Source organism: Schistocerca serialis, chromosome 1 (assembly GCF_023864345.2).
Source record: "Schistocerca serialis cubense isolate TAMUIC-IGC-003099 chromosome 1, iqSchSeri2.2, whole genome shotgun sequence".
In the NCBI taxonomy this organism is placed as follows: domain Eukaryota; kingdom Metazoa; phylum Arthropoda; class Insecta; order Orthoptera; family Acrididae; genus Schistocerca; species Schistocerca serialis.
In genome coordinates this window covers 542649002-542674872 of record NC_064638.1, presented here as the reverse complement: position 1 = coordinate 542674872, position 25871 = coordinate 542649002, and the positions used below count along the sequence as shown (strand labels likewise).

Sequence of the window (25871 nt, the reverse complement as noted above, 5' to 3'; positions counted from 1 at the left end):
GTCTACAATTTTGCTTACTCTAGGATTGTCTCCCGCCATCAATAGCGCTTTATAGGTTCAATAGTCACTGAATTTTGCTCTGTCACAGAAGATGAAGTAGATACGTCTGTGACTGTCTCAATGGCATCCACCGTTTCTTCCCAAGTGGAGCTATCACGTCATCCACATTCATTCATGTTTTACTACATGACGACCTGTATTTTCATAATCTTGTCCGCATTAAAGTCTGTCTGTCATTACGCTTTTCTATCTCTCTTTCTGCCACTGTTATTTCCGGAAGAAGCAGCCCATGTCACACAAAGTTTCAAGGAAATAATAGTTTTCTGTGCGCTGTTTCCTCTTTTTTTCGTTCTCAGTATCTTTTCTTCTCGTATAATCTTTTCATTTTTCTGTAGCACTGCATTTAAAGTGATTCCTATTTCTTCTAATTTGGTATTCTGGGGTACACCTTTCACTCGGATAAACTGCTGTACACTAAACGTTCTCTTAAAAATATTTTTTCATCGGTTTCATGTCACTAATAGATATCAGTAGAGGTGATATGTGGAGAAAACTCTTCGCATATGGCTATCTACCTCTGATGCCTTCCTTGCGTCGACTATCCTGTTTAATTTTAGTTCCTACATTCCACTTATGATTCGAGCATTACGATTAAACCAAACCTGTGTCTTCTGCATGTCCTTTAAAGATTTTTGCCTTGCGGTGGCTAATACGAGTAGAATGGTTAATAGGAATTGTACAGTAAATTTGTGTGTCACTTTCTGCTGCCCTTTATTACATTATTTCTTCAACGTGTTACTTTATATCATGTGAACTGAGTGTAAACTTAATACGTACATTGCCATTGCTGAAAAAGCAAATTGTTAAGCGGGGAGATGATTTTAGGTGCTTACCGAAGCTTCTCGCTCTTGAATTTTTTTTCTCTAACAGCTATCCATGGAACCTGGCACTACTCGTTACGGACGATCCGTGCCTTACATACTGAACCTGCACGTGCTTTCCCATGCTATGTCTGGCCAGCCCGACCACTGCGTGACCTCGCTGTGAATCTTCCTCGGGCTGCGCTCGAAGCATAAGATTCAAGTTACGCCAGGGTTGTGGTCAAAGAATATAACCCTTGCAGACGTAATACACTAGCAAACGCACAGATGAGTCAATGAGCTGTGTATCAGTGCTCCAGTCATTTAAAATATGTATTTTGGAACATTAAGCAGTTGGAAGGAGTACCATATTTAATTATAAAACTACGCAAATAGCGTTTTCCAGTTATACGTAACTGGCTTCGTAGTGATGAAGTCGTCGCGTTGTCAATCATTTTTTAGGTGATTGTAATCGTTGAAGTAGCGGCGGGAAGTACCAGCCATGCACTGGTCACGACACCCAGCCTTCGAGACAACGAGTGCACATTTTTATCAACTTTTGGCGACGGTGTTCCATCGTCTACAACAAGATCCGTAAAATGGTGAATTAAGTTGAAACTGATAATGTGAAATACTCAGTAATTTTCTAACAAAATATTTCATTAGACATCATTCCTCACCCTCATTTTTAGAAATGAAAAAAGTAACGAAGCCAATAGACGCTACTCGAAGAGAATTACTTTGATAAACCACTACACCTTTAGAATGAGATTTTCACTCTGCAGTGGAGTGTGTGCTGATATGAAACTTCCTGGCAGATTAAAACTATGTGCCGGACCGAGACTCGAACTCGGGACCTTTGCCTTTCGCGGGCAACTGCTCTACCATCTGAGCTACCCAAGCACGACTCACGCCCCGGCTCGAGTCTCGGTCCGGCACACAGTTTTAATCTGCCAGGAAGTTTCATATCAGCGCACACTCCGCTGCAGAGTGAAAATCTCATTCTGGAAACATCCCCCAGGCTGTGGCCAAGCCATGTCTCGGCAATATCCTTTCTTTCAGGAGTGTTAGCTCTTCAAGGTCTGCAGGAGAACTTCTGTTTAGTTTGGAAGGTAGGAGACGAGGTACTTGTGGAAGTAAAGCTGTGAGGATGGGGCATGCGTCGTGATTGGGTAGCTCATTTGGTAGAGCACTTGCCCGCGAAAGGCAAAGGTCCCTAGTTCGAGTCTCGGTCCGGCACATAGTTTTAATCTGCCAGGAAGTTTCACTACACCTTTAAATAATTGATGTAGGCACTAATTTACTGTGGTGCAACGATGTGCTATACTGAACAGTGTGTCTGTTCCAGAACAGTCTGATAAGGCAGAAATTTTCTATTAGCTCAATGTGGAGAATGTTCAGTTAGTGATATGTAAGCTTCCGATTAGCTCATTAGCGACCATTTGTATGTCATGTTCAGGAATATGTAGACATGATTGTTATGCAGGCATTACATGTAAACACGCATGTATTTTCATAACGTTTGTTGAGTACAGTTGTATTGTATGTCATTTTATCACGTGACGTATTGCCAGAAATACCCTTCCTTTTTCTACCGTCAGTTTCCACGCTGAGGCTCTGGTTACATGGATGAAGTACAGGCATACAACGGCGTATGAATAATATTGACACAATTATTTCCTACGCTTCACTCTAAGATTTTAATACTTTATTCTCCAACTTCACATACGGTATTCCCAGGTTAGCTTAACTTCTTGTTCGTTGATGAAACGTCTCCTACATTAGACTGCCGAAAAACTCTTATTTGTATTTAGCCATTGAACTTTTCAGGAATTGAATATTTCATCAACCCGTCGACAGGCGGAGATAGTAAATTTCCACTTGACGTTTCTTTCAAGAATATGAAGTCTACTTTTAAAGGGATAGAAAACTTGAAAATAATTTTCATTATTTTAGTGTACTATATTCTAATGGGGGAGTATGATTCAATTCTCATGAATGACGAGCTAAATGTAGGAATTATGTACTCCAACACATCATTTTGCGAACGACATTACTTTAGTACACTCTTATGGTGTGCCCTACCTTATTCCAACCTCTTAATTGAGCGATTTTTTTATCAAGCATGTCTCAGCGTTACGTGATGTGGAACTTGACTTTTTCCATCAAAACAAAGTCCTGATGTGGAAGTTTTACCAATTGCAGAAGGTATCTAAGTGACCAGCCCGAAATGGAGTACGCTAGTTTTGGATCTGTAGTGTCGCTGCTCCCCCCTCTCCCCTCGCCCTCCCGCTCAACTACGCCCCAAGTAATGTGTAACACTTTTTGTAATTGAATTCTGATAGATGGTATCATCTTTCTTGAAGAGATGTTCAAAAAATATAGTCCAAAAGGGAGGAAAGTATTAAACACCTTTTGGAGAATGATTTGAAATCTGCTCCTCACGATCGTGGGTCTAGCTCTTAACAACTGTGCTGTCTTGCTTGTTAGTTCAAATATGGCGTGTAAACACAGAATGAAGCCATTAAATGTACAGAAATATAACGGTATAGCTTGCTAGGAACAGGTGAAGGCACCATACGTGATAGAGTTCGTTAAAGAAAACTTGTATGTGTCTTTCAGGTAATTCCAAGTAGCAACTTCAGCGTTCAGAGTTAACTATACTGTTGAAGACACGAACGTCAACAAGCAAGTCATTGCCTCTCTTCCTCCCCCGCCCCCCGCCCCCCCCCCCTGCTCCCCCGCAGGGCCCCTTCCAGGTACGGTCAATCTACAGGGTAAGGATAAGAATGAGACAAGGGCATCATCCGGGGAGTGTGATAGGAGCGCTATTGCTGTCTATAATGCAACACCAAAAAACGTATTACTGTATAGCAATCAAATTTAGGGAATTGTACTTTACTCTATGTAACATACGCAAGTGATTAACACTACAAGATCACAAGTTAATGTAAGAGTGAGATAAGTCATAACAAATGTGAAATGGCTGGTACATTAACCGGTGGAACCGCCAGAATATTGAAAGCAAGCAAGCAAACGCGAGTGCATTGTATTGTATAGGTGCTGGATGTCTGTCGTGGTATGGAATTCCATGGCTGTTGCTCGTGGTCGGGCAATACAGGGACGGTTAATGTTGTTTATGGATAACGCTGTAGCAGTCGTCCGATGATGTCGCTTATGCGCTCGGTTGGAGACAGATCTCGTGATCGAGCAGGACAAGGCAACATGTGGAGCATGTTGGGCTGCAACAGCGGTATGTGGGTAGCTTATCGTGTTGGGGAATACCCTGTGGGCTGCCGTTCATGAATGACAGGTCGAACCACCAGACTGACGTACAAATTCGCGGTCTGTTCCCCAAGTGAAGGGCCCAGAGTATTCGCTAAATAGCACTCTCAAGCGTTTCTCGCAAGAGAAAAACACCATTTCTCTGCCGACGAAACTACTTTCGTACCTTCACCCTAGCCGACATATAGTTTCAGCTACAGCTTGTCTTTAGATTATGTCGCAGATCCAGACTCTGTCTTTAGTCGCACTATGACAAAATTGTTCATATAACTGCTTAAACCTTTCCAAACGGCATTCAGAATTATCTTTCTGGAGTGTTTTGGTCTACAGTAAACAAAACATGTGTCCATTTTGGCCTTATCCTCTTGAGATATAGAACTTTTTTCAGCATGTTGTGTCCCCATGCAGATGAGAGATACGTAATGCAGTAATTAAGTTCTGAGACCGGGTGCATACCGGGGTGTGGTCCACTAGAACACGTAGATGGAGCCATAGTGTGGTACCTCGTCGCTCTCGTCCCAGCAAGAGACCGTTCAGTGCATGCACTAGAAGCACAACTCCTTTTTATTGTTGATCGTTGGATGTTCTTGTTGCGGCTACTGCTGTAACGATGGTTGGACAGCGTGCATAGGAATTAAAATATGCCACAGATGGAATAACGAACATAATTCTGGCACAAATTAAGTAAAACCGCTACTGAAACCTTGCAAATGGTCTAGAAAGTTTACGATGACGACGTATTGTGTCGGTGTTGTATTAGGTGGCAAGGGAGAGATACTGGAGGATGACGCGCGTACTGATCGGCCATAAACGGTTCAGACTGAACGCAGGATTGAAGAGGTTGCAATGATGATGCGTGCCACGCGCTCCCGAAAGGTAGACAATCTCACAGCAGCAGTGGGGGTCAGCCATGGTACGTGCTACAGAACCCTTCATTGATGACGTGAACATTTCGCTTACGCAGCATACACAGCATGACGCAATACTATCGTGATGATGGAATGACGATTTGTGGGTACTTCATCAGTAGTGCTGACGATGATCCGATGTTTCCCAACTGGATAATAACTGGAGACGTAACATCGTATTTCCTGTACGATACGCAACTGAAGCGACAATCCGCCACCTGGTACACGTCAGTATTCAAACGACAGAAAAACCGGCGACAAGACAAGTCAAAACACAAGGTGTTGCTGGAACCGTTTTTTGATTCAAATGGAAGTCCTCACATGGAATTAATCCCAGATGGTGCAACGGTAAAAGAAACCGACCATAAATCCTGGCCGTTTACCCGACTCAGCCGTTCGTAAGCGTCCTGAGCTTGGTGAGGGGAGAATTGCCTGTTGTGTGCGTAACAGCGCCTTGTCCTCGTCAAAGGGGAACTTGCAAGGCAACAGGCCACCGACTACACACACCCTCCGTATTCACCTGATCGCTCACTACCACGCGATTTTTGTCTTTCTCCGTGTGGAAGCATTCCTATGTGGGCGCAAATTTCACACGGACGAAGAGGTCACGACTGCCAGACGAGAAGCCGTAAGGTAGTTCCTCGCTAGCATGTTTTAGCGGTGCTTTAGCAGCTATATGGACTTTGGCAGGTGTACGTAGGGGTCCAACGGCGGCTATTCTGAGGCATAATGGGCACCTTTTTAAGTACTTTTAACACTGCAGCGCGTCAGCAATCGTGAACACTGTAGTTTTAGTGTGTTCCGAAGAGGGCGTGGTTATTTCGCCGAAACCTAGGTCAACATCCGGTTTCTATTTGCAATCGAGGCGGATTCTTTATAATCATTACCGTTTTAAGTGTACGCTGTGGCCGTATGGCCTTCAGGCCCAACACCAAAATTAAAGCGTACGCCATGTTACGCGACGTCTTGAGAGACATCTAGATTATTGTGGATGCCTAGTCTCCAGGCGTCAGCCTCAAAAAGTAACGACGGTTGTGGTACGCCATCTCAGTGGTATCATAACTTAATTCGACGGTCTTCCGTGCCATTACAGTTAAGTCCTCGTCCATTTCTTCAGAAGAAACACTAATCGGGCAGTCACGACTTCGCTGAATCCACACTGCTTGTACGAACAAGTTCACATTCATTTGTGGGGTAAATATAGTTTAGAGTACGGGAGCAGAGTGCTTATGAAATCCTCTCTTCTGATTTTGTATATGGTATTCAAGACATCTTCCAACTGCTAGATGGTGTTCTTCAGATTCAAACGAAATTCGTGTTTCCGACAGCTTGACATGCTGGCAGGATACTTGCTTGTTGCATCCGTCCTACAGTTTGAAGTACAATGTTATACCCGTTATGTTTACCAAATATAAACGCGGATAAAAATATTGTTCTGTATTCAACAAAAATTTGACTTCTTTATCCTTTTTCTTATACTGCAATTGAGGGCAGAGTTTATAGGTTTAATACTCTAACATTCTGTGTGGTGTCTGTTTATTCTATATCGTGTCTCCCTACCACTTTCGCGCAGCGACGCTCTGAGCGAGTTTTTTAGGGAATTGACTAGTTTGAACCTGGGACCTGTTGCTGGTAAGGAGACGCCAGACCACACATGACATGTAGAATTCAGAAGAGTTCAGTGAGACTAGCGATGATATAACCAAATACTTAATGATTTCAGCGTCAGCTCCACTGCACTCCCTGTAAAAGAATCTTAATACTAACTAAATCTAGTGGAAGGGGTTCAAGGCTTTCTTATTTTTATTTAGCTGGTAAAATAACGTCGAAAAAGCAGTTAAGTTTACCATTGGAAATTTTATTCTACTCACAAAACATTGTTTATAAATTGCACTATTGATAAAGGAAATGTTTTAATACAGGATGGTAAAAACCAACTGTGTTCAACAAAAATGTGAGCGAATATTCCCTGAATGGGTTTCCAAGTTCTACAATGGATCGAAGGATGCCATATCACATCTATAATCTAGGTTTAAATTAAGTTTCACAAGAGAGAAAACTATCAAAATGGTCTACAGTGACCCTCAATTATCTTTAATTACTTATCTAACTTGTCGTAAGTTACAGTGGCAGATGTGGCTTCTCAATAACTATATAACAGAAAAATCATCGCGTTTCAGATTTTTACTTCAAGTGGCAAATGTGAACACCATGAGCTTTAATTGACGATCGACACTAGTATTACGCAAAAATGGGGTGTAACAGATGAGACTTCTGCAGTTCTGAGTGAAGCTTTATGCGCTGTTATGCGGCATCGCATGCGTTCATTACCTTGTCGGTGTTCGTCAGGGGGCGGCGGTCAGCACAGCTCTGCTCACCTCGCCGTCTCGGAAGCAACTCTCCCCTAACTTCTCCTTACTACAATTTACCGAAGTTGGTTTAAAAAAACTATCTGGCTGTGTTTTCATCTGACCAATCAGGGTCTCAATGTTAACCTTAAGCTCCGCCTACAAAAATTCTGTCTATCCAATGAGAAACGTTATACTTTTCGTGGTGGGGCAATGTTTTTAAAGTTTGCAACGTAACAGAGACGCGAAAAAGTCTCACGCTAAAACTTGCGGCTGGGGTGGTCCTAGCGCTTAGCTGGCGACGTGGGTGTCCGTCCCTTATCGTAGGGCCTTCTCGCTTAACACGGTTCTGCTCTCAGCTTCTGTTCTCGTTTCTCCCCTCGGAACTGCGTCTATCTCACGGTGGGAAGGTATGACATGCATTTAGGCATTCTTGTGTTAGTCTGTGGTATTCCATTTGCTCACTCGTTACTCGTATTACTTTGGTTAATTTAATGTCACGATTTATTCGGAGCTATGTGACATACTACTGGATTTGCTTATCATGTCAGGGTTTTCATGGAAGGTGTTGGATTTGCCTGACACATTACAATACGAAAAAATGGATAACTTCGCGCTTAAAGACAACTGCCAAAGAACCCCGTAGTCTACAGCAAAGAAGACAATAGTGTAGAGTTGATAAGGCCTACTGCAACGCATGACCCGAGTAGTGGTGCCCAGATAGCATTTTGTTACAGGCAACAGAGTGCTGTCGGGCACATACACACGGAAAAGCTTCTACTCAGCACTTTAGCAAGACGACAGCCTTGCATAAGATTGTGTCGTAATATTTCCTGATGTCGGTAGAAAATATCCACACCTGATTTACAGCATTCGGAAGATTACATTGCGAGACCGTATAATGATATGGGTTAGGATGACATGACTGGAACAACGAAGTAATTACGTGACTCTTTGAAAACCTGTCTCCAAAGGGCACTAACCAACCTAAAAACTAATTACTTGGCTATAATTATTAGTCTGCAAATGACGTAAATACTGATGTAATGTTCTTCAGTACACCGCCAGGAGTTACCAACAGAAATATCTGCACTTGCACCTGTTATACCCTGTGTATTATAGTAGCTCATCGGCAGCAGTGTTCAAATTCTGCAACAGTTATCACGTTTGAAGCCGAGATAATATTAACGGCAAACTCCGTACTCGCGAAAAGGTCACTGCTTCTAATCAAGTTCCTGAAGCAACACGACACAATTCTCCAAAAATTAAAAAACTGCTTCTCAAAATTAGAACATTTCCGACTGGTGTTAATTGCGAAACATTTAGAGCTTAACACGGTAAGGTAGCTGAAAAGTGCAGAGTCTGAGTCTAATAATCGTAGGCTCGTTGGTTCGAATCCAGTTGGTAGCAACTATTTTATCTTTATTTAAATTGCTTATTAATTAAGAAATGGAAGTGTTAATTAATAAATATAGAATCACTTTTAATAAAAAGAACAACATTATTTTTGATTGCTTATCGTACTGATGTGTCGTCAGTAGAAGTGGCTAGTAAAGAAAGGCATCTACAAAAAATTACACGTCAATAAGTTTATGTAAAACAGGTATATTTAATAACTGGGATATATATAACTTTGAAGTGCTGTCGGTTCTTTTGTGCTGCTGTGCTGTGTACAGTGGGTGAAAAAGTCTTGACAGAAACAGTCTTCAGTGCTAATACAGTGTCGTGTTACGCCGCCGTATTGTCCTCATTGCAGTCTTCCATACTAATGTCAAATCTGTAGATACACTAAATCTGGGATCGAAGCTCTGAGTGTGGCTCCTTAGAAAAACACGACGGCCATAAGAGTGGCGGGTAGTGAAGTCATGAGTATTTAGCGTCCTGCGTGTATCCGTGTCGTCACCCAACGGAGAACAGCGAGAGACGGAAGAGCGAGTTCGTCCGGCCGCGCGCTGGCCAGAGGTTCACGTGTGCCGTGCCGCTGTGAGCCAAGTGCGGTCGCCGGAGATGTGTCCGCCCATGGTAGCTGAGTGGTCAGCGCGTCATACCTAACGGCACGGTTCGATTCTCGGCTGGGTCGGAGATTTTCTCCGCTCAGGGACTGGGTGTTGGGTTGTCCTCATCACCATCATTTCATCCCCATCGATACGCAAGTCGCCGAAGTGGCGTCAACTCGAAATACTTGAACCAGACGAACGGTGTACCCGACAAGAGGCCCCAGCCACACGGCATTTCCATTTTTGCCGGAGATGTCCGTATAAATACGCGAGGAGGATTCGTCTCTAATGTGACTATCTACACTGAATTAAAATTTGGTTAAAAGAACGCTATACTGAAATACTTCGTTATTTGTAGAGATTGAGCAGTTTTTATCGATACAGTGTGTTAATATTTTCAGATACTTGGAGATCACTTGCAGCCAAACAACGGTGGATGATAACGCGCCATGCCAGCGGGCTATAACTGTTCACGATTGATATACAGGACATAAAATCCCGTCTGAGGCCTGTGAGCAGTGCACTATGCACTGGATGTAGGCATAGTACGGCAATGATAAAAGTTTTGGAATTAAAAAAAAATTTAAATCCTTTAGTGTTAACGTGTACGGAAGTACTATTCCAGCTGCTAGTGGTAATTACACCCTGTTAGATGTTACATGCTGAGTATATTATTATTAAATTACATGTGAACGCATGGAGCACATGACCATGCAGCGTCCCCTACCGAGGGCGCTTCGCTGCTAGTTGACTTGTTTAACGTCAGTATACGCTCTGCTTCAAGACTGCTTGTGTCACAGTCATATGTTACTCGAAACTTTCTTTGAGTTATCAAGGCTGAATGCCTGGTTGGTTGCGAAGAAGTTGAAGTTTGTGGTATGTAACTCATATGACCAGATCTCGTTTTCTGTAACGTTGAGCCGGTCGGTGTGGCCGAGCGGTTCTAGGCGCTTCAGTCTGAACCGCGCGACCACTACGGTTGCAGGTTCGAATCCTGCCTCTGGCATGGATGTGTGTGATGTCCTTAGGTTAGTTAGGTTTAAGTAGTTCTAAGTTCTAGGGGACTGATGACCTCAGCTGTTAAGTCCCTTAGTGCTCAGAGCCATTTGAACCATTTTTTTGTAACGTTGAGACGAGTGTGCTGTTCACTTATGTTTTGTACTTTTTTGTAACACAACACATGTCTGAGGATGGGTGTAATCCCGAAACGCGTAACATGTTCTAATAAAAGAGTCAATTGAACATCTCATGACTTTATTGCGATTGTACACCATTGGTTGCCAATTATTAATGTTCACGATTGGTTTGAAGAACATTGAGAATACTTCGAGCGAATGATTTGCCGCCCCCCTACCTCCCCCCCCCCCCCTCGTCATCCCCCGATCGTTAGACAAGTATCCCATCGAAGATTTATGGAACATAACAACACTTTCTCAGTTACAGACGACTATAGACGCAGTATGACTCAATATTTCTTCGAGGGGACTTCCAACGAATTGTTGAGCCCATGCCAGGTCGAGTTACTGCACTACGCCGGGCTGTAGGAGATCCGACACGAGACTGGAACGTATTCCATTACTCTTGTCATCTCAGTGTAGTTCGTGTTTTACTGATTGTACATGCAGTAGTGAAGCTTAACGCCAATGAGAAGAATGCGGTTTTGTCACGGGAAGTTCCCCCGTCACATCGACAGGACAGACGTCTGGTTCTCGCTACCTTGTCTGTGCGACTCAGTATCAGTTGCTTTGAATCTTACAGTCTTTTCGTGTGAGCGATATGGAGGCACTAGGCTGAGCACCGATTTCCACTACTGTCACCGCCATACTTGTATCTGAAAATGGAAGCACTTGTACCAGCTCTATGTGCTCTTTGTCTGGTGACATGGACTTTAAGCATCAGATGTACTATTATGAAGACTGCATGGCACGAGAAACGAACGCCTATAAAATAAAACTTAGAGCTTCGCCTTTTGTGCAACAGTCGGTCTGTCTTGATCTGCCGTTATTATAAACTGTTTTGCACTCATATCGCCAACTAAATCATAGGCGGCGCACGTCGCGCCCTGAATTTCGGGGACACACAGCCGCCACCATGCACTTACCGACCTGATTGTTTCTCTGACTTTATTTTCTTACTGTCGGTCCAACTGATGTACTTCACGTTTTTTGACTTCTCTCTTTCACTGTTGCTAATCTTCTCGGTTAGAAGACATTCTTTGTCCCTGTCCGTCCTTAACCGGGCTGGTGAGCGTCAGATGCGGGAGGAGTTTCTCACGCCACAGGTGTGCCCTGTGAGAGTCTAGCCAGTCACGGGGTTGCATACCGCACCATCTCGTACTTTCAGCTCCCTTAACTATCTGTCAGCTCTGGCATACTACTTCTTACACAACAGCAAGGAGAGGTAGGCTACGGAGTGGTGAAGCGCCTCTCGTCGTAGGAAAGATGGACAGAACAGAAATGATAAGTGAACAATCAAATACAGTAAACAAAAGCGTTGCTTAACTGGTGGCTTTCTCCAAGCGTACTAAAACTCATTACAAATAATGCAGCAAGAACTAATCCAGCTAATAAAATAGCAACTGGAGGCTCTCTTACCTAATGCACGAACGATAGCGACTGGGACGCATCTCGGTGGCGACTTTGTTGCTATTCGACCGCGCTCCGTTGCGAATGGGCCGTTTGGCTGCCGACGACCATCCTAAACCACGGAGACGGAGGGCACTCTTGGTATGGACCTGCTGGAGGTGCGGCTGAGCCGGCGTGCTCCATTGGGTTCGCCGGATAAGCAGGATTGCTGTTGCCGTCTGACGGAAATTTGCGTTCTTATTGCCAACTTTGAAACGTCCGTGCGGCGGTACTGATACTTGATACCACAAATACCTCGGTTTTACACTCTTACATACTTTCATATTTAGATCAGACATCACGAACTCCAGATCTGTGTATTAACTGAGTGATTGATGTGGTTGTTCATTGCCCTAACTCATAACAATCAACCAACTTTTAAAATGTAGACAATACTGACTGCACTAAATTCCTTTAAGCCTCAAATCAATGATACTACAAAACATGTACACCTGGCTCTGTCGTAGTCAGCTGTTTTTTTTTAAATTTCAACACTCACCAGTTATTGTGAAGGGCCCATCGACCCTTTAGCGACTATTACCTTTCGGTTGGCTACCTGCCGTTCATTCGCCACGCCAGCTCGTCGTCTTTGCCTGTCGATGGTGCCGCTCAAAAGGATCATCCAGCACTACTGAATTCACAATATTTATGTTTCCTGTCTCGTATAGCTCGATGCGGAGAATCAACTATTTGTCCTCCCTATTATGACGTCCACTTCACAGCTGTATTTACTGTTTATTAATCGCAGTCTGCTTCGAGTCGCTAAGGGCGTCAGGCACACGCGAGAACCATCGACTCGCTGTGTAATCGCCAAGTATATTTTTCCATAATCGTGGACAATTACCAAATATGGCTCCACCTTAACTGGTAACATCAACTTAATTGCAAGTTCGATCACTGATTATGAAAAGTAGTCCCATACAGAATAGGAACCAATGCTTGTTCACTCTACCTTCTTTACTATATAAGAATTTAATTACTCTTCTGAAATTAAGTGAACACCTACATTGTGAAGTTTCTTTAGTGACATTCCTAAACCGTACTACCTAGACTCTCTAAAGGCATGTCTTCCCACAAAGTTGAAAGAACAAGGTAGAGAACGCTAGCCTGGGCAGTGGAACGTAAGTTGTTACTGCTTCTAAACGACGTCTTTGTACAAGTGCACACGGGTGCTATCAGTATTTTCTCTCAGAACATCACATTTCACTACCATTAATTTTGTGTACAGTAACTATCTACAATTAGATTTTAAAAATAAGAATTAAAATAAATTTACTATAATGTTTTTAAAACGGACTAAATGGTATAAAATAATTTTTACTAGCAGTATACAGAATCCCAACCCCATACAATAGTTCCGTTCTTGTGTATTTTTAATAGCTGTGACAATACTTGCAAAATTTAAAACGAAAAAAATGGGGCGCATGCAATAGATAACTGATGCATGAATACTTCAACTAAGTTTCTAACAATTACTGTTAATTATTGTATGTGCTCCATCGTCTTCGTTTTAAATTTCACAAGAATTGTCATACCTATTAAAAATTCACAAGCACACATTTTCAAGACTATCTGCATGGGGTTAGGATTCTATAAAGGCCAAGGAGAAATAATTTTAATGCTATTTAGTCCGCTTTAAAAACGTGTTACATTATTTTAATAATTTCTCTACTTTTTAGTCTTGCGTGTGTGAAATTTTTCAATAGATTGCAAACATTCTATTGAGATTCCTACAGAAATGTGGTAAATTTGAGTTCTCGGTTGGTCTTCATACGGTTCAACAAGTATATTGCTTCCTCCTACTTATATCTGACGAAAAGAACGTGTAGGTAAAAATCAGGGAGAACGAAATTCATAAGGAGGTTTACCAGCATTTGTTCTTACCGCAAAACATTCGCCGCTGGCACAGGAAAAAGGGGAAACATCAGTGGTACACAAAGTACCCTCCACCACACAACAGACAAGAAAGCGAGTTACTCTTTTACTGTCATCCAGTTCTGAGCTGTGTCAAGTATTTAGCTCATTGGAAAGTTAGTTTGAAATAAATTGTAACATTTTTACAGAACAGGCAGACAAGAAAGAGACTTAATAAAAATGTTTTAAACAAAATTCGACGATGCCCCTACATGTTACCAAGAAAAACAGTGCTTCTGTTTAATGTTCGCTGCTATTGAGGAAAATTACTGTAAATCGATATCTTCACAGAGTCACTATCCAAAGTGAGTGTCTCATTCATTAAAGATTTTCAGTTATCTTTAATTAAGATTTCCCAGTGCCCAATATTAACGTAAGAACTAATCTTTTGGCATCTTGGTCATATAACAGAACTCAAGCGTGAACATTAAAATACCAATGAGTAATGCTGTTTTACAGCGAAAGAATAAATTCAACGTGTCTGATATGAAGGGGTAAAATTCTGTAATTGTAGCTATTTTTAGATGTATTTAACCCCATAGAGTTAGTCATCATCACATCACTTTTGCACCACTAAAAATACTTCACTTTCAGTTACTATACTTCTGGCGTAAACTAATGGTTGGATGCAATGTAGCGCTGTTGCTATATACTTTTGCTGACATTTTGCTCGAACAATAAATTCCGCACTACAATAAAAATTACTTTTGCCTTATTATATTGGAATGACACAGTAGACCGGTTATAGTCTCAGGAAGTAGCCCTCACTATGTGACGTAGTTAAATTTTAACTGGTACTTTGCCATCCTACCCTCTCATCCATTTCATGGCAATGGGAGGTTGTCGCACTACTGCTGACTCGGTCCTTCTTTTAGCGTCGACCGTTGGTTAGATGACTACCTCATTTTCTATGAGAGAAATTAATTTTGATTTTAATCTCTACACCGGCATGACATTACTTGAGTATATATTCATAGACAAAACCATTCTACATCTTTCGCAGTTTTGTTCCTCACAATATCATTTTCATTTAGCTATAAATATCGGAAAGTCCTTTTCCGTTTCAAATTAACTCATCCTAATGGATTACCTTCACCTCGCTTTAGCTGCACATACATCTTGCGAGCGAGCTAAATGAAAATTAGTCACTGCGCCATTGTGAGTTTTGGTAAATCGTGCTAGCAACAGTCCAGAAATGTTACAACTTGACATAATTTCTATACATTTAAGGCTCTGAACACTTAATTTGAACTGGAAGACCACTGTAACTTAAAATTAAATTGGATTCGAGTAATATCAGAACCGTATTTACGCCAAGGCTATGTTTTTGTTTTAAGACAGAGGTACAGATCCACTTACAATAGTAAAAGAAGCAGACGAAATTACGTGACTGAATTTTTCAGTGGACAGTTGGTTCAAATGGCTCTGAGCACTATGGGACTTAACATCGGAGGTCATCAGTCCCCTAGAACTTAGAACTACTTAAACCTAACTAACCTAAGGACATCACACGACACCCAGTCATCATGAGGCAGAGAAAATCCAGTGGACAGTTGATACGAATCTTTAGCATTTACCGGGTCCCCTCGCATCAAATTTCCGGCTGCGTCCGGACATGCAAGTGGCACTTTGACAAAACCATTAAAACTATAAAATAAAAGTTATTGAAAGATTAAACGATTTGGGCAGTTTTTGCGAAGAATCGGTTTCTTCCGTACCTCAGATTACAAGAATCAGAATTTGCAACCCGGAAGTTTATTTTTCTAATGCTGAGGTTGCATTAAGAATACGTCTGTCCCTTATGATATCAAACAGCAGTGCAAAAAGGATCTTTTGGAGAACTGAAATTGGTCCGAAACAAGCTTCGAAGTTCCCATTAAGAAGACAGCTCTTAGTCTTAGCTTCATTATCAGTATTCAAAGATATACTTTTGTGACACCTAAGTTACGAAGATATTCTAAGCAGTCCCGTAGGTAGGAAATGTAGGCGAAAAGCAATTATTAGTCAGCAAGATTATTTAAACTTCTCATTCTAAGGCTGGTTAGAGAAAGTATTGAATTCTAATTGTAGTTCAATTTTACTCATTGAACATCCCTTTTATTATCTTTCATTTGCCTAAAAAACATACTTGCTTTTTTTATTACATATCACAGTCTCGGATCGCATAAACGATAAATAAAAACCGGTAATGATATCATTTGTGTGTTCTCGAGCATTTCAATAAGAAAATGGTTCAAATGATCTATGGAAGACGTAGTTTATTAAATAATATATTAGGCCTACAACTGTGCTTCCGCCGCATTGGAATAAATGACAGTAGCGGCAAATGATGGTACATATTAGTAGGCATTCTTAAACATAACACCATCAAACGTTAGTAAGTGTTTGATTGCATCATAAAGCTATCCTCGATTGAATGTGTCAACTTATGAACCCAATTCTCGTCATTTGCAAGAAGTTTTAATTTTCTGCTTTAAAATGAAGAAAAAAAAACTGCGGATGAGGCTCATAAAATGCTCGGTAAGACCTTCGGTGAGGCACCTATTAGTGAAACAATGTGCAGAGAATGATTTCAGCGCTTCAAGAATGGAGATTTTAACGTCGGAAACCAGCATGGCAGTTGAAGAAATTTTCGAAGCTACTGAAACTGGCGGAAACAATCAAACGAGATCGTTAACGAAAGCAGGTGATGCGTTTCAGTCTAGTACCGGAAGGGTAACAGTCACACTGCAGCGGTAGACACGAAAAGGTGATTTTGTACCGTGACGTTACTTTACCCCATATCTTAAAACCCGCTAAAACTTACTGGGAGAAGTTGAAATGGGAACTCTTACCACACATGCTGCATTCTCCATACGTTGTTACCTACGACCATCACCTTTATCGATCAGTGGCATACAGCCTGGCTGACCAGCAGTTCTGGTCATATGAACAAGTGCAAAATTGGATCGATTCGTGAATCTCCTGAAAATACGCCCAGCTCTTGGGCTACGGTATTCGTATGCTGCCCGAAAAACGGGGGAAATTAGTGGCCAGCGATAGTTAATACTTTGAATCTTAAATGTTTCGCAAGTTTTTCACGATTAAAAAAAATGGCAGAAGCAAAGTTGTATGTCGAATACAACACAACCAAAAATTTTGTAGTACAGCCACTGTACTTCCCTATGGTAGTAGGCTTAGTCTACGTTTCTTTACTCATTGCTACAATGTTGTTTTTGAAATTGAAGTGATAATTTCTGAATAGACATTAATCGCGAGCGTTTGTTACTTCAAAAGAATATAGCCATTTATATTGGATACCTTAATGACTCATTTCTTTTTTAATATCTTAATTTCGTTGAAACACAACTGCAGGCAGTTAGGACTAACCCTTTCGTAGTAACTAGAAGTTAAGCTAACTTAGAATAAGAAGTAGTCTGCCTAGTACTAACCACATAACTGTCTGTAATTAAGTAAAATGTAGAAGCTGCCATTGTATAAAGTAGGAACATAGGACCCACTAATCATTAAGGTGGTGGGTCAATCATGTATAATTATTATTGTTGTTATGAATAAAGAATTTTCTTTTTTAAAAAAAAAAACACAAATTGTATATTTTTATGCAATTAAGTATACAGTTTAAATTGTATGTTATGGGCTTCAATTCGAAAATTGCTCTGAAGCGATCTTCGTTCGGTTTAGTTACGTCACAGCTTGCTCTGGTACGACCCACACCTCAGGCTGAGCCTAGGGATCTGTCAGTGTGATCTTCAGGTCCAGCCGGTACTGGTTTGATGCAGCTGTCCACGCTAGCCAATCCCATTAGTCTGCCCGTCTCTGCAAAACTACTGCCACGTACACTTATTTGAACCTGCTTACTGCAGTGAAGCCCCCAACACACACACAATGGTTGAAATGACTCTAAACACTATGGGACTTAACATCTGAGGTCATCAGTCCCCTAGACTTAGAACTACTTAAGCCTAACTAACCTAAGAACACCACACACATCCATGCCCGAGGCAGGATTCGAACCTGCGACCGTAGCAGCAGCGCGGTTCCGAACTCAGCGCCTAGAACCGCTCGGCTACAGCGGCCGGCAACACACGAGTACACGAGCGTGCGCACACACACACACACACACACACACACACACACACACACACACACAAACACTCTACCGTTTGTGGAAATTGCAACACCAAGAAGGAAACGCATGAATTCAATTTATTTAATACCACAGGTTATGTACGTGATAAGTAACAAACGATTACCTTTTCAAATCTGTACGTGTCCTTTGAGGCCTACTATTCAGTATGCCGTGTGGCCACCATGCACTGCAATTAGAGCTGCTATACGCCGTGGCATTGAATCAACAAGGTTCTGAATACTTTCCTGAGGAATTTCTCTCCACGCAGTTTGTATCCGAGCCCACAAATCCGTGACACCAGTTACTGGAGGACTGTGACGCACCAGGTGCCGACCAACGCTATCTCAGACATGTTCGATGAGCGACATGTCTGGTGAACGTGGAGGCCACGGAAGTAATAGTACCCGTCGCATTCGAAGAAGGCCTGTACATTCCTCGCCATATGTGGCCGCGCATTGTCCTGTTGAAATGTGGCCTGTGGAGAAGCCTGAAGTAGGGGGAATATCTCCGTTAGGTTACGGTTGCTGTTCAAAGTGCCTGCAATAAGTACGAGTCGAGATCGGTTGTTGTAACCAATGGCGTAGGAAATCGCACCTGGTGTTTGTCCGATATGCCGCTCCACAATGCAGCCCTCCAGGTTGCGCTCACCACGGTACCGCCGGACACGTATGCAGGCATGACTGTAGGACACGTTGAATCTGAAAAGATTACATGTTGCCACTCAGCACCCCAGTGACGGTGTTCACGTGTCCGTTGCAAAAAAATGGCTCTGAGCGCTATGGGACTCAACTGCTGTGGTCATCAGTCCCCTAGAACTTAGAACTACTTAAACCTAACTAACCTAAGGACATCACAAACATCCATGCCCGAGGCAGGATTCGAACCTGCGACCGTAGCAGTCGCACGGTTCCGGACTGCGCGCCTAGAACCGCGAGACCACCGCGGCCGGCCGTGTCCATTGCAGTCGGAGGAGCTTGTGATATCTGGATAATGCAAGCCGACGTAATGCCATGCGTGCAACCAGTCCAACCCACAGCAGACGGCGACAAACCGTCGATGCAGACAAGTTCACACCTGTTGCAGTGCTCCAGAGACGAGCCAACACTTTGGACGACGCTGTATGGTCAGTAATGGCCATGCGGACAAGATGAGGGTCATCCCGTGCTATGGTCATGTTCTGTGGTCCAGTTCCCGCTCGTCACTGCGTACAACCTTCCTCTATCCACTGCTTCCACACACGCATCACTGTCGTAACAGCATGCCCTGCGCGAGCAGAAATGTCACGGTATGACAACCCCGTTTCTCTGAGACCGATCATTCTGCCCCGTTCTAACTCGCTCACATGCCGATGTGGCTCACTTTGACGTCAAGGAGGCATACTGGGCCTCACTGTACTGTTTCCACCTTGTGTGACAGCTCTGGACCGACTGCACTAGGCGCAACACCGACCCTGTCGGACCGACACGACAGGGCTCTGCTCGGCTTACGTGTACCTCATATCGCTGCAAAACGTATCACGTATGGCTTGCACACCCGTCGCCAATTCCTTGAAGTGCGGCACCATTCGAGTAATTCGTTCTCTTTGTTGCTCTTTTCACAAACGGTAGTGTATTTCATCCATCGCCAAACTGACGACTGCTCGACGTCTCCGAATGTTCCTATCAACCTAACCCTTCTTTTAGTCAACTTGTGCCATAAATTGTTCCTCAGTTCGACTCAGTACCTCCTAATTCGCTACTCGATCCACCCATCCAGTCTTCAACAACCTTCTATACCACATTTGAAACTTTCATTTCTATTTTACTGTTGTGATGAAGTTTATGGATGGCAGCCGGATAATGAAGACTTCTTGCCACGATATTTTGGCTGACAGCCATTCAGCTGAATGGTCTTCCAAACAGCTGCATGTAATAAGTAATGCAACACATTTTTTTCTCGGCCACCTTCGGTTGTAAAAACGTGTAACGGAGTGGAATATTCCCGCTTCAGACTGTATAGTTTCATGAAGTTTCTACAAGTGGCGGTGCTATATGTAGCATTCTAAATGGCGTCTGTAACAGAGGTGCTACAGAGGGTAGGATTATCATGATGATGATGGTGTGTGTGTGTGTGTGTGTGTGTGTGTGTGTGTGTGTGTGTGTGTGTGTGTGTATTCCTAAGGAACCAAACTGCTGAGATCATGAGTCCCTAGACTTACTCACTACTTAATCAAAACTAACTTATGCTAAGAACAACACACACACCCATGTCAGAGGGAAGACTCGAATCTCCGGCAAGAGAGGCCGCACAATCCGGGACATGGCGCCTGAGACGGCGCGGCCACTCCGCGCGGCGGTAGAATGATGACAGTAGGAGTTTAACAGTAATGAAGTTAGTTAAAATGTGAAGGAATATTGCGAGCCAGAAGGAGAATGTGTGTTACATTCTGTTGCGCAGTTCAGTGCTATGACAGCGTGATTTAATTGGGTCTATGGAGCGCCGAGTTAAGCAAAACGAAAGAGAAAGCTGTGCCACCGTCCAACAGAGGACGAGACAAGAAGCAACTCGCCGCAAGCCAGGGTGTCGACATCGAGGGCGGTAATCGGCTCAGTTACGTCAGCCGAGAAGCATCGGAATATTCCATCGACCTACTTGGGAAGAATAGCAGACAGCAGCAGCAGAATCTGTTTTAAGGACCAGCAACCAGCTCGTCAACATCATCCGTCGTGAGGCGTTGGAGTGACGCAGAGCCTGTGTTATCTAGCGCCGCCAGCAGTCCGGAATCATCACTGCCATCTCAGTCATCGTAATGGTCACCGCCGTAATGCAGATCGTCGCCGAGGAGGTGGCAGAGTGAATCCGCCGCAGCCGCCGCCAACAGGCAGCCGGGGACCTTGGCCCTCTGACGCCAGACAGCCACGGTAGGGGACGGCCGCTGAGACAGGACACTGACCTCTCCCGCTGCCACGCCCCTCCAGCCGCTGCCACCACGACAGAGGCCCTCGGCACGTGGTTCCAGCCGCTGCACTACGAGCCGGCAAGGCCGTAGCGCTGCCGCAGATGCAGGAGATTCTAGTTACCGCCAGCACAGCTACAGCCGCCGCACAGGGCAAGTGTGTGAGCGTCCGTCGGCCCCTTTCGACGCCGCAGAGAATATTGAGAGCATACCTCGCCCAAAGGGCTCACAACCAATGTATTGCAGTTGAGCAATAAGTGTAGTTATTCTGTCGTCAGGAGCCATCCGTGGACACACCCCATCATCATCTTCCTCACGCCCAGCAGAGAACCTACGTTGGAATTCCGCGACATGCAGTGAAGTCCCGTTTGCAAACACGGCCCGTTTACACTGGTATGTGGGCTTTTACCGTGCGTTCCAAGCTGTCATTGAGTTTCTTTCGGCGGAAAATCAGAGCATCATAGATATTCATAGGCACTAGCAGAATGTGTACTGAGACCTGACAGTGAACAAAGACGCGGTGAGTCGTTGGGCGAGACGTCTGTAATCATCGCAACAAGGTCGTGCACAACGGCCGTGACTCCTGCAGTGTTGCAATATGCAGACACTTTCATTCGAAGTAATCAACGGATCACAATCAAACATATCGGTGCACAGCTGGCGTCTCTGTAGTAGTGCTGACACACTCGTCCACCATGGGGTACAATGTGTGTGCCTGCTGGGCTGCCGGCCGAAGTGGCCGAGCGGTTCTAGGCGCTTCAGTCTGGAACCACGTGACCGCTACGGTCGCAGGTTCGAATCCTGCCTCGGGCATGGATGTGTGTGATGTCTTTAGGTTAGTTAGGTTTAAGTAGTTCTAAGTTCTAGGGGACTGATGACCTCAGCTGTTAAGTCCCATAGTGCTCAGAGCCATTTGAATCATTTTGAACCTGCTGGGCTCCTCTCTGCCTAAGAGAAGACTATAAAGAGTAACGAAGGATCATCGATGTGGAATTTCTTGCGCATTGCAATGCTGATCGTGACAATTTGTTGCCAAACATCGTCACAGGTGATGAAACATGGGTTCATTAGTTCGAACCAGAAAGAAAATGACAATCCGTTGAGTGGCGGCACACCGCCTCTCCGAAGAAATTGTTCAAAGCCACGTCCTCAGCCGGTAAAGTCATGGCGACGGCCTTCTGGCCCTCTGAGGGGGCTATAAAGAGGATATTCTGTTTAATGCCCCCTCGTCGTGCAACGATCGACCCTAAGGTGTACTGTGCTACCATCACGAAACTGAAGAAACGACTTCAGCGTGTTCGTCGTCACAAAAATGCAAACGAATTCTCTTTCTCCATGGTAACGCAAAGCCTCACACATGTCTGCGCAGCCTACAGTAGTTCAGAAAACTTCATTTGACTGTTCTTGCTCATCCAGCCCGCATCTCGCACCTGCCAACTTCCAACTGTTTGATCTATTGAAGGATGCAATCTGCGGGAAGCAGTACGTGGATGAATGAGAGGTCAGTGATGCGGCAAGTAGAGTGGTGTCTTGCTGGCACAGAGTCCTCCCCAGAAATGTGGCAGAGGGTCGTCGCACTGAATAGCGATTGTGTTGAGGAATACGGATTTGTAGCCACAGCAGAGGGCGAGTGATATAGTGTATTGGAATCCTGAATAAAAACAACTTGTTATCAGAAAAAAAAGTGTTGCATGCTTATTGAACGCCTCTTGTATGTTGATATTTGATGCAAAGATATTCCTCTTTCTCATAAATGCTATTATTTTTAATGGCAGTTTGCATTTTATATCCCTTACACTTCAGCCATCATTGTTTCACTGCCCAGTTTTAGTTCCTAGCAGTTCTTTGAACGGTCCTGGGCAGCAAATCGTGCGCCTCGCAAAGGACGTTGCCACAAGATACCACTGGTAGTACGTGTCGCTGTCTCAAGGGGATGGTTGTCTAAACAAGGGGCTCTGTCTAGATGACAGCCACTGCTCTACTTGTGTTCCAGGCTGCGTTAGAGTGGAGACCGGGGGAGGGCAGCGTCGAGTGGCAGCTGAAGCCGAGATGGGGGAGCAGGAGGTGGGCGCGTGGTTCTCGGGCCGCAGCGTGCTGGTGACGGGCGCCACGGGCTTCGTGGGCGGCGTGCTGCTCGAGAAGCTGCTCCGCGAGTGTCCCCGCCTCGCGGCCGCCCACCTGCTGGTGCGGCCCGGCGCCCAGGAGACGGCCGAGCAGCGCGTCGCGAGACTCCTCGACTCACCGGTAAGTCGGGTGCGGTTTCTTCCTCAGTCGTCGTCGTCATCATCATCGTCACCACCACCACCACCATCATCATCTAACTATTCTGATACAGCTCACCACGAATTCCCTTCCCGTGCCAACGTATTCACCTCGGAACAGATCGTGTAACCTAGATCCTCACTTATCTGTTGGACATTTTCCAATGTGGGTCTTCTTGTACAATTCTTACCCTGTGCAGCTCCCTCTATCGCCATGTTCCTTCGTTAGTGTTCTTCAAAAAAATGGCTCTGAGCACTATGGGACTCAACATCTGTGGTCATCAGTCCCCTAGAACTTAGAACTACTTAAACCTAACTAACCTGAGGACATCACACACATCCATGCCCGAGGCAGGATTCGAACCTGCGACCGTAGCGGTCATGCGGTTCCAGACTGATGCGCCTAGAACCGCACGGCCACACCGGCCGGCTTAGTGTTCTTCATATGTTCTTTTCTTCGCTGATGTTGCGGAGAACCCCCTCATTCCTCATCTGACCAGCCTACTACTTTTTCAACATTCTTCTATAGCACCAAGTCTCAGAAGCTTCCATTCTCTTCTGTTCCGGCTTTCCGACAGTCCATGACTCACTGGCAACTGTGCTCCAAACGTAAATTCTCAGAAATCTCTTCCTCAAGTTAATGCCTATCTTTGATACCAGTAAACTTTTCATGGCCGGAAATGCCCTTTCTTCCTGTGCTATTCCGCTTTGTGTCATTGATAAATTCGCCCCAAATTCTGCTACCACTCTTCAACCACTCTTTTATTTCTGTCATTGCTTCTTCGAGGTATAGATTGAACAGTAGGGGCTGCAAGAGACGACTATTGGGAGGGCATAAGTAGAGTTTGCTCTGTTTCAGGAGGCACTCTCCCAGACCGCTCGTTGCCAGTTTTTCTCGGGTGGATGGTAGTGACCTGTGCTCGCCGGTAGGTGCAGTGGAAGAAGATTCAGAATCATTATTTATTTCAATAAAAATACAGGTAGCGTTTTGACTCCTATTTGGCACTGTCAGTCAATGCCCGCTGAGGAATCGCGTCGTAAGCAGCCTTCAGCCCGCTCACTGCAACTGACACCGCGTACTTCGTTCCAACCGGCTGCTGCACTGGCGGTTCGCCGCTTGCTGTGGCCCCGGCCCCAGATGCGCGTACTGTACTAACACACGCCGACTTGGGAGGTGCTATGTCCCCTCCCGCTCACCCCCTTCTTCATCATCCGTCGTGCAGCCGTGAAGTTCAACGATACTGGCCTGCCGTCCAGGTAGGCCATATTCAGCCCGCCTAAATGTCGGGAACGCTGGTGTCCTGATCCTGCTGGGACGGAAAGACCTCAACGTCCTCCCACGTGCGACAGAGGCAGACTGTGGTACTGAACTCTACGAGTGGTGATTGTGACGAGGTAGCCATTGGAGTCGGGCAAAGTCGTCCATCCTGTGGAACTAGTTAGTTAGTTAGTTAGTCACGTGTTCCATTGATCAATAGCACGGAAGAACCGTTATGATGTGGAAGGTGCCAAATGCACAAGAAATACGCATAGGAACACGTTTTCTTTTCTTTTTTTTTTGTTTACATTATAGTGTTATACCCAAATATTTCTATTGTCTATCCGATTCACTTAAACAGCACAAAATGCACATATTGTATCTCCAGATTTATTTACTCATATTCAAGAATTCATCTATTGGTATAGAAGGAGTTGTCAAGGAGATATGATTTCAATTTGTTTTTCAAACTATTACTGCTGTCTGCCAGACATTTTATTTCATCTGGTAATTTATCAAGAAGTTTTATAGCAGCAGCGTAGGTCTTTCTTTTTTCTGGTATTGTAATCATGAATGTCGCTGTTGATTTTAAACTGGTCCATGATGTTGAGAAAAAAAATCATTACTTAGTAAATGTACTGTGAAGCTGTTGTAAGAATTCCTAACCTTTTAAACAGATGCCTACAAGATGTGCGACTATGAACCCCACACATTATTCTAACTACTTTCTTTGGAGCAGTGAATACCTTTTGCCTAAGTGTTGAGTTGCCCCAGAATACTATTCCGTATCACATCACAGAGTGGAAGTATGCAAAGTATGTTAGCTTACTAATTTCTACATCCTCAAAATTGGCAATTATTCTGACTGCAAAAGTTGCTGAACCTAGTCGCTTTAGGAGATTCAAAATATGAATTTTCCAATTAAGATTCTCATATATGTACATCCAAAAACTTAGTATGCTCTACCCTGGCTACTGACTTCTTTTGAAGTGTTACGTTTATTGAAGGAATTATAGTTCTTGCAGCAGAAATTTTAGATGTACTGCGTTTTTTCACTGGTGATAGCTCTTTTTTGGGAACCGTTTATTTTTACTCGTTCATCATTCACTGTTTTTGGTATATGGTTCTTATGAAAAATTGAAAATTAGTAGCATAGGTGACTGAAGATGGAAGGCACCAAGAGGACCACTTGCCTCCCCCTGGAGTACAGAGTTTTTATTCATAACAGAATTCTAAAACACTTGTAATTTTCGTGATTCTGCAAAAAACATCTCTTTTAGCCAACTGTAGCGTTATGTGGCTGATCGCAGTGAAATAATATAAGGTGACGCACGAAAAACCGGCTCAAAGTA

General features: G+C 43.9%; 1 protein-coding gene across 1 annotated transcript in view; it reads left to right on the top strand.

Moving 5' to 3' along the window:
* LOC126412230 (putative fatty acyl-CoA reductase CG5065) overlaps positions 1 to 25871 on the top strand; it is a 125391-nt gene that overhangs the window by 9016 nt on the left and 90504 nt on the right. Inside the window, exon 2 of the mRNA XM_050081761.1 lies at positions 22994 to 23244. Coding sequence (XP_049937718.1) covers positions 23050 to 23244 — 195 coding nt within the window. The 5' untranslated portion in view covers positions 22994 to 23049. The remainder of the gene's footprint in view (positions 1 to 22993; positions 23245 to 25871) is intronic.